The 15,594-nt window shown below is 32.2% G+C and overlaps 1 protein-coding gene across 1 annotated transcript in view; it reads left to right on the forward strand.

The window, feature by feature from the left end:
• Positions 1-15,594, forward strand: part of EPHA6 (EPH receptor A6) — an 893,585-nt gene that overhangs the window by 531,731 nt on the left and 346,260 nt on the right. Inside the window, 1 exon segment of the mRNA XM_081062963.1 lies at positions 14,351-14,475. Within this exon segment, the coding sequence (XP_080919089.1) occupies positions 14,351-14,475 (125 nt within the window).

A 15,594-nucleotide genomic window follows, 5' to 3' on the forward strand; every position in this document is an offset into this window, starting at 1 on the left:
GCATAGACAACCTCCATCAAGGAAGAATAAAGATTTATTCCTCTTGGCTTGAACCAGAAACAGTGCCAATGAATCTGCTGTTGCATTGCATTCTTTCTTTAAAGAGAGAACACAAGCAGTTTTGCAGGGCCATTTCTGGTGGATTGGCAGGAGTATACTTTCATCCTCCTGCAGCAGTGGGACAGAACCATTCAACTTTCCCTCTGGTGGCCTGTTGTATGAGTACTCTCTCCCTTTCTTTCCTTTCTGGAAATGCGCACACACACACACACACACACACACACACACACACACACACACACACACAATTATGAATATAGCTTTCACTCCTAAAGAGTAATAGAAAGAAAAAACAGCTTTTTAAATACTTAACAATTAGATTATGTAGGAAATATGTAGAGTCTTAGGGGTATATCCTACAAAATCTACAGAATCCAGCAGAATTTCACTTACCAAGAGGTGTTACACTGTGGCTTGGGAAAGTGGGAGCACAGCTTATGGAGTGGAGCTGATGTAGAGACAATGAAAATGGGTTTAGTGAACAATCAATGATAGGAGCACTCAGTCATCAAATAACTGGGAATATTTTTTGTTTTGCGTTTATTTCTCAATTGAAATATTTTTTTCAATGAGATGGTTAAATAATGGAAATATTAAAAATTCAAGAAACTAAATCAAGACAGATTTTAATATTATACAATTAAATTGTAGCATAATGTTCATTTTTGTCAGTACCATGTGTTCAAACTCTTATCACTTTGCAATAATCTTTCTTTATTTTCTGGTTTATTTTTACTATATTATTATTATACATTACAAATTATTATTTTTACATTAATTCTATTCTCAGAAAATGATGGTCATATGCCTGGAATATATGAATTAATTGGACAGTGTTCATATGGTGCCATGAAGGAATTAACCAAATAAAACCACGGAGAGCAGGACAATTGTCTGATTTAAACAAGTTTTCAATAAAACACTTATTTATAGGAAAGTTTCCTAATGTGTTCAGATCTTCACATGTGCTACAGTCACTGGGGAATAGTCCATAAATGCTAGAGTTACTCTGGAGTCCACACCGCCGTACTTCTCATGTAACTGTAAATTGGTTCCAGTCTAATCCTATTTCCTCATCTTTAAAACTAGAATAACTGTTATCTATAGTAAAGTTACAGTGTATGTATAGTGATTTAATGAATGTGAAAGAGCATGGGAAGTTGACAAGTTAAGTACAATATATTATTTTATATTCTACAAAGAAGAATAGCAAGAGCTTATGATAAAGACAGTCAATTGCTCGGTGTCATGAGGACCAGACAATAAATGTTTTAGGAGTTCAGACATCAAAATAAATTCCATCTGAAGTGATCAAAGAAGTATTAAGCTAGTCCAGGCTCTCTCTTAAGGGAAATAATGGTAATTGCTGCTATTTATCTTATATTATGAATGGACATCCTTAAATGTGAGTCACTCTTCTATAATTCCCAAGGTTATCCATGAGTTGTTTCACAGCCCCACAATGAGACTGAAATTGTCTTTGTATATGCAGCTTAGGAGCCATTACAGAAAAGGACATTTTATTTTTCCCTTCTTGAAACATCCAATAAGTAAATCCATAACACTTAAAAGACTAATTTTCATAAAGCTTCTTGGTTTAAAATACTTTTGAACTTAATGGTCTTTCAACTAGCTTTCTCTGCAATTTTTTTACCATCATATAAATTCAAGGATGACAAAAGTACAGGGCAAGACTAAACTTTAATGACTCCTCAGTAAGCTGCATGTATTACTTTATGATCATAGCTTATAAATATATTCACATTTTGGGTTAACTTTTTAAAATATGTTAGCATTTTGAATTGCATTTTTGAAACAATCTTCAAAATATCACAGGAGATACAACACACTAAGATAAGTTAGGCTATTTAAAATAAAATCATATCCCTTTTAAAAGTTTCAAAAATGATGGATAATATAATAATTTGTTATTGTAACTTAAAAATCAGTAACTACTGGACAATTAGATTTATTTCTGCTTTGCTTGTTACATGCAGTTTTACTAGGCTACCATGGTATACCACTTCTAATAGTTTAATGCTATTCCAAAAATATAAATCTATATATTGAATGTATTCATTATATATATATATATATATATATATGTTATTTTTTTATAAATAGAGAACCTGTAGTTCAGTTTTATTCAGAGCAAAGAAAAAAGAAACTTTTTATTACACTAGAAGAATCTCAGCAACAGGCTGGAGATCTCTACTCAAACTACACATACAATGAGGACAGTATTCTGCTAATACAATTAATTTGCTGCTGCATTTGTTTACTGTTTATCTAATGTTAACAGTTATAAACAGAGCAGTGCAACTAATACTTGGAACACTGACAGCATTGTTCCAATGCTGACAGCATTGCAGTGTCAGAAACATTTCAGTTCTCTTCCCACCCCTTCTCTTTGTACCTGGGCTTTCTCTTCTTCCTTAAAGTCATTTTTGATATTGAAGATGTTACAAATCTCAAGAGTTTTCCCATTGATCTTACTGGCAACAGTCTTACATGCAACATCAAGCAAACCTTTGATGTCTAAGTAGTTTGCAGCCAGAATAAGTTCAAAAAGTGTTCCTTGGTCAACTATCAGAAATTTTTAGTCCCCAAAAGCGTCGGTTTCCTTTTTTTTTTTGGTTCTTGTTATCCTCCGGAGAAGGGTCATCCTTGTGGTGGGTGCACCATGGATGACCTTGTGTATATGGCTGAATCAACATTTGGTAGAGGAACTGTGTTGTCTCCTTCATCATGCATTCCCAAATCTTCCAACACGGTCTTGTTAGTTATACAACTTGCTTATACAATTCGGGATTATTTGATATTTATCAAAAAAAAAACAATTTTGAATCCCGGCATGCATGTTATTTTACCATTTTGTTTTGGTCACTTTAAAAACTGTGCTTATTTTCCCATACCTGTATATCTACCTGATTTTAAAATAGCTTCATTGAAATCTATTGTATGGATGTTTTTTTGTCTAAATTATTTTTTAATGAAGCAATAAAATTTGCCTGTAAAACTTTTATCTATTCATTGTATTATTTTAAAAATTTATTTTTGGAAGCTTTATCACTTTGGTGCTTCTTTTCCAAAATACTAGTTAAGATGATTTTAGACATTTACTTCTAAATGATTTCCTGGTCATTGTAATAGAATTTTTTCTTTCTTTCTTGTTTGTTTGTTTTTTCCTTTTTTCTTTTTATGACATTTAAGATGGCTCATATTTTTCTATTCCCGGTACAAGAAGAAAATTATTTTATGAATCAACTAAGGCCCAAAAGTGACAAACTGCATTCAAGTAAAAGTAGGATATATTTAAAATCTACTTATATATATTTTATATATAATTCAGATAGTTCAAATAATAATACTTTACCTAGAAGAATTACTAGAAACCAATATTCTTGATTTTAATATAATAAAATGTTATGAATAAGGAAATTGTTTAAAGTTAAGGTGAGAAGGGACAAATTCTTGATTTTTTTTCCAGGGCTAGGCCTACTTTCTGAGATTTTGGTGAATAGCATGTTAAATTCATAGAAAATCCTGGTACAACATATATTTTTTACTGTCACTTGACAGGTAATAATAATGTCAGCACAATCTCAGACCAATCTAATTTAAGGATACTTTTTTTCCCTTATATTTAAAATAAACTGCATTTTATAACATCTGTCATAGAAACAGTTTCTCCTCAAATGACTCTGGAATGATATAATCATCAGTAGAGGTGTATGATATAAATTACTCAAAACAGTAACCTACTAAAGACAAGCTCAAGAGTGAGCACGTTAAATCAGCTAGACATAAGACCAATAAAATAGAAATCAAAAAGCTACAGATTATGCTGAAAAGAACTTTAAAGATAATGCTTCAGGTCTTTCTCTGTGTAATTAAGTGCTGACAGTACTGCATTATTTTGAGCCATCATTAATAAAGTGATTTTTCCCTGTGGCCTCCCCAGGAAGTGAGAGTTTTCTGTGCAAATATTTTCACACATTTTTCACTAATGTCTTTCAAGCCACCTGCCTGCATTATATTGATATGAGAGAACAAAGCAGAAAAAGAGAGCAAGCTTTATGTTACCAAATGTATTTCCCTGGGAAAGATGCTCGGAATTCAAAGCTAAAGGTTTAAAAAAAAAATAGAATAACTCTGAGGAAAAACTGGGGAAAAATTAGTCCTATATCACTTATAACTTAAGGTGATTTAATCAGAAAGAAAAAAACCTCTTTTTTTTCTAATGAGAAAGACATACAAGAGAAAAACCTGACAGACTATAGATTAAACAAGGAAAATCTGTAGGACCGAGATATTTAACATATTTTTAAAAGAGGTGGAATACTTTTTAAATGTAATAAATATATCAAATGAGTTAGGTAATTAAATAGATGTCTTTTTCTCACTGCTTTCGAAACTTAATTTTTAAGTTACCCATTTTCCTTCTATTCCTTCTCTCTTCCACTTCTGCATTCCTTGCTTCACAGCCTTTTCTTCTACAGACAAGTTGCTCCTGCCTCCCTCTTATAAAGACACTTGTGATAACATTGGGCCCACCTGGATAACCCATCATCTCATTACCCACATTATAATTTTGATTTCAATCTCAAAAAGATATATTTGTAATAGTCCTTTGTGATTTCATTAAAAATATCAAAAAATTACAGACTCAAAGGCAACAAGGACATTTGTGACATTGCCTCAATCCTGGTTTCTAGTTTTGAGACAGATTTTAATTTTGTACCTATTACAACACTAAGTAAGATTAATTTTTTGCACATTGATGGAAATTAAGTATGTAAAATTATAGTACACTTTTTATAACTGTTATTTATAAGTACCTGCTTCCATTACCCAGTTCACATTCCCTTTCTCTTCAGCAAGCACCTCAGCTGGTCGTGCTTCTTTGCCTGGTTGGAATAGCCTAACTTTTATTCCTGAAAGTTTTGAGGCATTAGTAGTCTTTCTTGGATTCGTTCTTACAGTTTTCCATGGACTCTTATCACAGGGCATGGCTATACTAAGATATATACTAAGGAATCTTCTGAATTTCAGGGTTCCTTTACCTTTGTTGTGGAACAGCCGACCAATTACACTTGGTAATGAGGAACAGTCAGCCCAGCCAGTACAAAATTTCATTCTTTTCCTCTTGATTCAAAGGCAAGAGGGCACCAAAGTAGCCAGGAGGGGAAATGCAGCAAAATGTGTGTGTGGTTTTTTTTTCCAATTCTTTCTTGACATTCTGAGTTAATGTTAAAATTCACATTCACATCTTATCATTAAACTATTGCTGACACTTCTGAGCTTTAGCTTCTTCATCTTTAAAACAAAGAGAATCCCACAGATTAATTAGGAATAAAATAATTAACTAGAATAATTTACTATTTCTTCAGGTATCTCCACATAAGCATAAGAAAATAATGCTCATCTAAATATGAATGAACTCTCTTTTGTCAACTAACCGTACTAAATACTGTCATTTTTTTAAAATATTATCATTATTTAATAGATAGATTCAACTTCATATATAAAACATTGGACTATTTATTCCATTTATATTTCTATTTACACTGATCATCTTACAAAAGATTTTTCATTTGATATACATGTCTCAAGATTATTTTTTTCCCTTTCTTTGGAACAGGTTGATTATTATATTTTCTTATTTACAATGTTTTCCCCCGGCGTTGTCTAATTTGTTTTAGTGGTGAACTTGGAGATTATATGTACATCTTTGCATTATGAGAGTAATACAAATTTTGAGAGTAGTGAAAATCCAAGTATTTATTTTTCCTCTTCCTAACAGTACTAGAAAGTTAAAACACTATATCACATGGGCTCTACTCAGCTTCTTTTGTTTCATTCTTTTGTTTGTTTGTTTGTTTGTTTTTGTCTTTAAGTTTTTATTATTATTAGTTTCAGGTGTACAAAACATCATAATGATTAGATATTTACACCCCTTACAAAGTGATAAACCCCTCCCAGCCTACTATCCCTCTGACGTCGTATATAGCTATTACGATACCAATGACTATATTCACTGTGATATACAACATATATATGTATATATATATATATATATATATATATATGAAGTAGGACAAGTTCACGAACTCATCCTAGAAAAAGTGCTACATAGCTCATTGCTGAATATCACTAAAGTCACCTTCGAAGTACTCCCTTGGGAAGCTATGCACAGATGCCAGCACCTGGGCCACCTTTCAAAACAATTTTGGAACTCTTTTTCTGGAATGGCCATCAGAACTATCATTGTGTTACCCTTGATGTCCTGAATGTCATCAAAATGTCTGCCTTTCAGTATTTCCTTTTTCTTTGGGTAAAGAAAGAAGTCATTGGGGGCCAGATCAGGTGAGTGAGGACGGTGTTCCAATACAGTTACGAGTTTACTGGCTAAAAACCCCTCACAGACAGTGCTGTGTGAGCTGGTACATTGTTGTGATGCAAGAGCCATGAATTGTTGGCAAAAAGTTCAGGTGGTCTTAACTTTTTCACGCAGCCTTTTCAGCACTTCCAAATAGTAAACTTGGTTAGCTGTTTTTCCAGTTGGTACAAATTCATAATGAATAATCCCTCTGATATCAAAAAGGGTTAGCAACATCGTTGCAACAAGTTCACAAACGTAATGTCAGATCTCGTGTGTGTGTGTGTAAATATTATTCTATATCAGCTTCAGGTGTACAGCGTAGCGGTCTGAATCTACACAGTCTATGAAGTGATCCCCCCAATAAGTCAAGTACCCATCCGGCACCCTACATAATCTTTACATCATTGATTATATTTCACGTACTGTATTTCACATCACAAGACTATTTTGTGTCTACCAATTTGTACTTTCTAATCCCTTCACCTTCTGCCCCATACCCCTACCCCCTTCCCATCTAGCAACCATCAGATTTTTTCTCTATCTCTGAGTCTATTTCTGTTTTGACCAGTCATTTATTCTGTTCTTTAGATTCCACATATATGTGAGATCATAATTTTCACATATTTGAGACCATAAAAAACATTACTACTAATATTTTAAACAGTCCATGTTCATTTATATTTACTCACATATTTAAGCTTTACAATGTTTTTCAGTGCTTCATGCACTTCCAAGTTTTTATTTAGAATGATTTTATTTTTGTTGAAGAATGTGCTTTATATTTTGTTTCAACACTTTAAGATGCTAATCCACTCTCCTCTGGTTTCTTCCTTACTGTTTCTCCAATGAAGATTTTTTTTTCTGACTATTCTCAAGATTTTCTCTTTGTCTTAGGCTTTAGACAGTTATTTCAAAGCAACCATTGCTTGATGGTACAAGATGAATGCATGAATATGAGATCCATTCAAAGTGTAATTTGTGTCATTGGATTTGAATGTAACAGAATACAAAAAGTTTGGTGTGTGCTTTCATATACCGTATTATCTTTACGAAACTACCTCTTATCAATATTTTGTATATCCAAGAAAAATAACCCCCCTATCCGAAAAGATTATCTTTACCCAATTTTTCTCCATTTTCTTACTACATAATTGTATGAACCCAGATTTTCTTTATATACTTTTTATCTTTTTTTATTTTAAGATTTTTATTAAAATATAGCTAACATACAATATTATATTAGTTTCAGGTATACACAGTTATTCAACATTTATATATCTAAAGAGCTGATCGCTGTGGTAAGTCCAGCAACCATCTGACGCTATACCATGCTATTACAGTATTGTTGATTATATTCCCTAAGCTGTACATTACATCCACATAACTTATTTGTTTTATACATGGAAATTTGTACCTCTTATTCCCCTTTACCTTTTCTTTGCTTTTTAAATGTTTCAATTACAGTTGACATTCAATATTTTATATTAATTTCAAGTGTACAGCATAGTGGTTAGACGTTTCTATAATTTAAGAAATGATCCCTCTGATGAGTGCCCACCTGGCACTGTACATAGCTATTACCACGTTATTGTCTATCCCTGTGCTTTACTTTACATCCCTGTGACTACTTTGTAACTAGCAATTTGTACTTCTTATTCCCTTCACCTTTTTCACCCTGCCCCAGAAACCCTGCCTATCTCCCTGCCTAACAAATTTAGTACCCATCTGAAACTATTCATGGATATTATAATATTTTTCACTATAATTATTATATTATACCCTAGATCCACATGGTTATTGTGTAACAACTAATTTGTACTCTTGTTCTTTCATTTGGGATGTATTTCATTGTTTCCTAATTTTGGCTGCCTGTCTCTTTGTTTCTATGTATCGGGTAGATCTGCTATGACTCTGTCTTAGCCAGGTGGCCTTATGTAGTAGATGCTCGATGGGACCCTGGTACAGTCTCTCTGTTCACATGCCCTGAGTGCGCCAAGCATGTCCCTTGTGTGGGTTGTGTGTGCCTTTGTGTTATAATTGAGTCTGGATTGCTATTGGCACATAATTGGGTGGGATTGACCCTCAGGCTGATTGGCTCTGGGGTTTGGCCAAGTCCATTGGTTACAGGCTGCTTTGTGGGAGGCTTATCCCAAAGAGTGAGATTCGCCTCAGTGAGCTCTGGTGTCTGTTGAGATTGCCCTTTGTGTGTGTCACTTGTGGGGCTAATTGCGTGGTGCTCTGCTGTCTGAAGCCAACCTCCAAGTACTTGGTTCTGAAGTCTCTTGGGCGGGGCTCCAGTGCAGGCCTAGGTCACCCACTGCCTTTTCAGGCAGGGAAGTACCTGGTAGGAGCTACAAAACAATCTGCGATTGTTTGCTTCTTTTGTTAACCCTGGAGGCAAATGGGAGAGGCCAGGCTGCAAACTGAGGATGGCTGCTGCCGATACTGGGCATGGGGTACCTTCACAAAGCCTGCTGCCACCTGTAGTTTCCTTTAAGGTCCAACCCCTGTTAAAGCCTTGTGTGGTACATAAGTTGGGGGAGGCAGGGTCTCCGGGCGTCACGAGAGTAGGAAAAATTATGATCACCAAGTTAATGTAGGCTCCGGTTGGTGCCAGTGCTGAGCCTGGAGCTACTCAGCAAAAGTCTCAGAACACACTGAGTTTTTCAAGAAGGAATGTGATGCAGCTGGGGCTGGCTCCTCTCAGAGAAAGTGCCTCTGGTTTGGGGTGAGTTTCTCGTATTGGTCCCTTCACCAATCTTGAGGTGGCTTCTTCTTTTTATCCTTAGTTATAAAACTTCCGTTCAGCCAGACTTCGGATGGTTCTCCAGGTTGATTGTTCCATAATTTAGGTGTAATTTTAATGTCTTCATGGATGGAAGCAGGCACAGTGTTTATCTACTCCACCATCTTAGATCTCCATCTGCACTTTTTGTTATATAGTTTTTGGTAAACTATTTGAGATTCAAAAAATGTAATTATCAGAAAGATTTGTATTAAAATCATTTTCAAGAATGTGGTATTCTCTTCAACCATCATTTATTTTAAAGGTCAAAGTTAAGACTTTGAAGGCTTAAGAAAGGATGTATATCAGAAATATAATTCTACTGAAAACTATATTAAATGCATAATTTTTATTCAGGAAACATTGCTCAAGTCTTCAAGTCTTCAATTAGCCTCTAATCTGACAAACTCCAGAAGACATTATTTCTTTACCTATTTCATTCCTTTTCCGACTTTTTAGAATCACAAGTAAAAATTAATTCTGTGTTTTAAATCAGTTTTTCTTATGTGAATAAATAAATGTATTTTCTACTTTATATTTTGTCGTACTACAGTGTTGTCACAATATGCCAAATTCAGATGTTATATAAACTTGAGTTATTAAGAATCAAATTCATTAACTAACTTCAAAACCAATACTTGAGGTTTATGTATCAAAGCCTTATTTAAAACTGAAATTTCATACAATGTTCACCTTCTCTGAAAACAGACAATACAGCATTTGAAGTGTATATTGACCTATAAATTGTATCTCACATCCTCTAATTTAACTCATCAACTATTTAAAATGTGTGCCTAGTGTATATTGACACAGCCCTTTTTAAAAGCAATATACTAAGACATAGTATGGCTCAAAAAGTCCAAATTATATGAAGTATTTTTCTCTATAAAAGATTTAACATAATCAAAAATTTGTCTATAAAATGTACTAACTCTAACAACAATATTGGAAACTTCAACATCCAACATTAAAGAAATGACTTGATAAAATGTCAACATAGTTTAATATTTTAGTCATTAAAGTAATAATTATGGAAACTATGTCAAAATATGGGATAGGGGTTTTACAAGATATGGTTAAAAATAGAATTATGCAAAATTATATATATTTAAAAGCTATGTAAAATATGGATATTTACCTATGAAAGGAATGTGTAAAAGTGAAATGATTTTTTGGGGGTTTACATAGTTCTTGGACCCTGAAGTCCATGTATGAGTGAAGAATCTATGTAATTAGGGAATAGATTTTCTTTATTTCTATTTTATAGAAGTATAGGAGAGGACTCATAAAATTTAGGTGATGCACTTGTACAATTAATTAACTGTTGGAGAATCAGAAATAGAAAAGATAGTACATATTTTTTAATTGTTATTGTAATATGCTACTGCCATAATTGAATTTCTTGTAAGTTTTGCAAGAATTGATTCATTTGACTTTGAATGCTAAATAATTATGAAGCAAAATGTCATACACTGGTAATATTGCTATATGACATTGAACTTTAAACTGAAAATTAACCACAATATTGTATACATATGACAAGGACGTTTTCAAAATTTTTAATGAATTGTTATACTTAAATTAACTTATACTTTGTATGATTTACTTCAGAGTTTTAATTTTACCGTAAAGCACCATTTAATACATTGTTATACTGTAATTCAAGAACATTGATAAAGTTTCCATAAGTGATACATTGATTAATGGTAGTTTTTTAGTAGTGAAGTGACTCAATTTAAATAGTGAATTATCTAAGCACTTGTTCTTATATACCACATTATCCATTTCTGTTTTAGCTTATATCACAAACTTTTCTGTTTCTTAGCAATTTCCATGATTATTGTTCATGTTTAACAATATATTTTAGTCCAACAATAATGCTTTTATTGAACATCTGGAAAGAGTTTTAAATAAAGTTTCTAAAGTATTTATTTCCTTATGCAAACCAAACGGCGGTTCTCACAAATTTTGAAAAAATACTTTCAGATAACAAAGGCATTATTCAAAAATAAAATACCAAATTTAATACTTGAGTTTTTCTTAGAAATTTAAATTATATTCATCATAATCATAGAGAATCAATTTTCCTAAATCTTATTTTCGCTACAATTGATACATTTGAATGGATTTCTGAAAGTGAATGAGAAAGATACCATAAGTTCATATAATATTTCAGGTGAGTTTACTACTGTTGGCTTTTTACTTGCTTACTTCATTGATCTGACGTCTGTATTTCCTTTCTCTCTAGGGAAAAGAAACATTCTAGGTCTCAGTAAAACCAACATAATTACTCAGTAACACCAACATAATTACTCATCCCTCAATATACACACACAGGTTCAGAATTACAATATACCAACACTACCATCAATGATATCATTACTAAAAACAGTTTAATAATATTTAAAGTTGTTTTGATCTCTAAAATATATCCTTTTTTGAGTTAATTTTTGTATATGGTAACAAATAGAAGTCTAGTTTCATTCTTTTGCATGTAGCTTTCCAATTTTCCCAGCACCATTTATTGAAAAGGCTATCTTTTCTCTATTGTGCTTCTTTGGCTCCTTTGTCGTAAATTATCTGCCCAAATATATGTGGGTTTATTTGGAGGTTCTCAGTTCTATTCCATTGGTTTATGTGTCTGTTTTTTTTGTTAATACCATGCTGTTTGGATTATTGTCATTTTATAGTATAAACTGAAATCAGGGAGTTTGATACCTCCAGTCTTTGCTCTTTTTGCTTAAGATTGCTTTGGCTATTCAAGGTATTTTGTGATTCCATACAAATCTGATGATTTTTTGTTCTTAAAAAAACGCCATTGGGATTTTGATGTGGATTATATTAAATCTGTATATCGCATTGAGTAGCATTGTCATTTTAACTATGTTTATTCTTCCAATCCATAAACACAGAATATCTTTCCATTTCTTTGTGTCTTCTTCAATTTCTTGTAGTAATGTTTTACAGTTTTCAGTGTTTAGGTCCATCACATCCTTTGTTAACTTTATTCCTAGGTATTTTATTCGTTTTGCTGCAGTTGCAAAAGAAAGTGGTTCTTTTCTCCCATTTCTTCTTTTGAAATTTTATTGTTAGTATGTAGGAATGCAATGGATCTAAGACCTAAGCATAAGACCTTAAACAATAAATAGGTACTCAACTTATGGACCTTGGGTTCAGGGAAGATTTTCTGAATTTGATCTCAAAGACGAGGGAAGTAAAAGCTAAAGTAAATGAATGGGACTATGTCAAAGTAAAGTTTTCTGCACAGCAAAAGAAACCATCAACAAAACAAAGAGGCATCCAAGCAAATTGGAGAACATAGGGTGTTGCAAACAATGGGTATTGCAAACAACACCTCCAATAAGGGGCTAATATCCAAAATATATTAAGAACTCATACAACTCAAATAAAAAAATCCAATTAAATAATGTTTATCCTTCTTTTTAAATTAAATTATTGGGGTGACCATGTTTAGTAAAATTACATAAGTTTCAAGTGTATAATTTTGTAATACATCATCTATATATCACATTGTGTGCTCACCACCCAGAGTCAATTCTCTTTCCATCACCATATATTTGACCCTCTTTACCCACTTCTACTATTCTCCTCTCCCCTTACTCCCTTACAGTAAACTATTGTCTGTGTCTATGAGTTTTTGTTTCTTTGTTTTTTTGTCTTGTTCCTGTGTTGCTTTCAGTTTTATATTCCACATATGAATGAAGTCATATTGTTCTTGACTTTTTCTGACTTATTTCACCTGGCATGATAATCTCAAAATCCATCCATGTTATCAAATATGGCATTATTTCATCTTTTCTTATTACCCTTATATTTTTTTATACATTTTTCTCCATTTTTTTTTACTTAAAAATATATCCTGAAATAACAATACCGTAGTATTTATAGATAGGTAAAATTTCTGTTTACAGCATCATAATTCTCTGGTGGATGTAGCCTAGTTTTTCAACCAGTCTCTTACTGGTGGACTTTTAAATTGTTTCCTATTATTACAAACAATTCCCAGTGAGTAGTGTTATAAATGTGTCACTTTGTATTTGTGCAGTGTATTTTTGGGATAAATTCCAAAAAGCCAAAGTATAAATGAATATACAATTTGCCTTAAATTGTTTAATTTTCCTTCATAACAGTTGTGCCATTTTCATTCCTACCAATGATACATTAAGTTATTTCTGCACAACAGCCTAGCAACAGACATCCTGGTATCAGGTTTTGGGATTTTTTTTATTTTATTTTATTTTTTTTGCCAATCTTATAGGAAGGGATGATTAAATACACAATCTTCTAGGAAGGGATGATATCAGTGTATTTAATTTGTATTACTCTTTTTATGGGTGAGTTTTAACATATATATTTTAAAAAGTTAAAAGTTTAGAAAACTTAAAATGAAAAATATTTTGTTAGAGAAAAGCATTTATGACATTACACTGCAGGTAAATTTTTGGAAATTTAACACAAGTTTGTTTTAGACTAAAATTGGATTGTTAAAACAATGTTATATAGGAAAAAATGATAGACATGATTTCTAAAAATAAACTTCAGAATTTAAATGTTTCAATTTTATTCACATACCACAGAAACCATACAAGATGAATAATCCTCACATTGGTAAACAATAACTTACTGTAGTTGAAAAGTTTGTGATATAAACCCTTATAAAGTACTAAGACTTTATAAAGTACTAAATCTTGAAGATAAAGCAAAGTCTATAAATGATCTTGTAATTGCAGAGGATTTTTCTATAGAAGATTTATATTTGATAAAATATAGCAGCCAAGTGTATAATACTTCATGTCAAAACCAAAGCCAGCTTAAAGAAAAATGTCATCTTCTAACAAAGCCAAAGATGAGGAGTTCTGGCCCTTATTTTTTGGACTACATAAATTTTTCCTATGTTCCCTAGCAATATTTCAAAACATATTTTAATACATTATTTGGATTAAGTAGAGAAGATCCTAAGGCTACCTTGTTAATTTGACATCTATACTTGATGTCCTACTCAACAAGAATTATGTTTTTTTAGAAAACAAAATATTAAAGAAACGATTATGGAATATGATTCCCACCAATTAATTCTTAGTTATTTTCTTTCCTTTCAGCACCTTCCCTGATAGGTATGGTAAGGAAGGACTGGGCATCCCAAAATAGCATTGCCCTATCCTGGCAAGCACCTGCTTTTTCCAATGGAGCCATACTGGACTACGAGATCAAGTACTATGAGAAAGTAGGTCTTATTTGGAGCTTCCTAAAAACTTACATATACATATATATGTATATATGTATATATTGAGCATGATGTTATACTATATTATTTTACTTTAAAACCTGTTTTTGGCCTAACCACGTATCTACTGTCTTTGAAGACTCTCTAATTTACTATTGTGCTTATAATTTCTTAATTAAATTGTCTTGTTTTATGTCAGATTAAAGTAGAAGACAGAAGATGTTCATCTCTGTCATGACGCACTCTAAGGAATTTTAAAATGTAGTAAGAAGGAGTAACTCCTGCAACTTACAGTTTAGTTGACTAAATATTTTTTTCTTAATTCACTTGGGAAGATATGGTAAAATAGAATTACTATAACCTAAAGCAAGTTTATGTATCCTTTCACCAATGAGTTTAAAGTCATAGGCCACTATAATTTGGAAAGGATGATTTAAGGGATAAATGGAAATAGCTGATGATTTAAAGTTTTTCTTTACATTTGAGACAGCTGTTTTATTTTATGAGAAGATAGCAAGACAAATCTGGTTAACAAATCATTTATTAACCTTAATATCTATTTTTATCATTTAACATTGTTCTCAATTGCTATGTTTTCCTTAACTATACACTTATTTACCTTTATTGTTTTCACACACTTTTTTTACGCTTCACCAACTGCATTCCTCAACATTATTATAATGTTGCTATAGATATTACAGCAGACCATAAGTTTAATTCTGATAGTATGTCTCATTGCATTAATACTACTCTGGAATATTGAAAAGGAAACATTAAATTTTAAAAAATAAATATGATAATCATATATAATCTCTAGTGGTATAACTATAATCAGAAAGAACTTCTTGCACTTCTTTGACTTACTAGATGCAAAGAAACATCATAAATAAGTTTAACTAACCTCTGAAGAAATGTAGGCCAAGAAGAGAAGTAGAAATCTTTTTCTATTCTACTGCTTCTGAGCAAATGTAAGTTTGAAAAAGGGAGAGGAAACTCTGTAGCATGGCTGTATCCATTTTAACACTCTAGTAATTTCAGCATTATGTAGTCAATGAAAACTGTCATTATCATTAACTGATATGGATAAATCCATAGTCTAAGGAAGGAGGAATTCACTGA

This window comes from Rhinolophus hipposideros (genome assembly GCF_964194185.1).
Source record: "Rhinolophus hipposideros genome assembly, chromosome: 2".
Lineage (NCBI taxonomy): Eukaryota > Metazoa > Chordata > Mammalia > Chiroptera > Rhinolophidae > Rhinolophus > Rhinolophus hipposideros.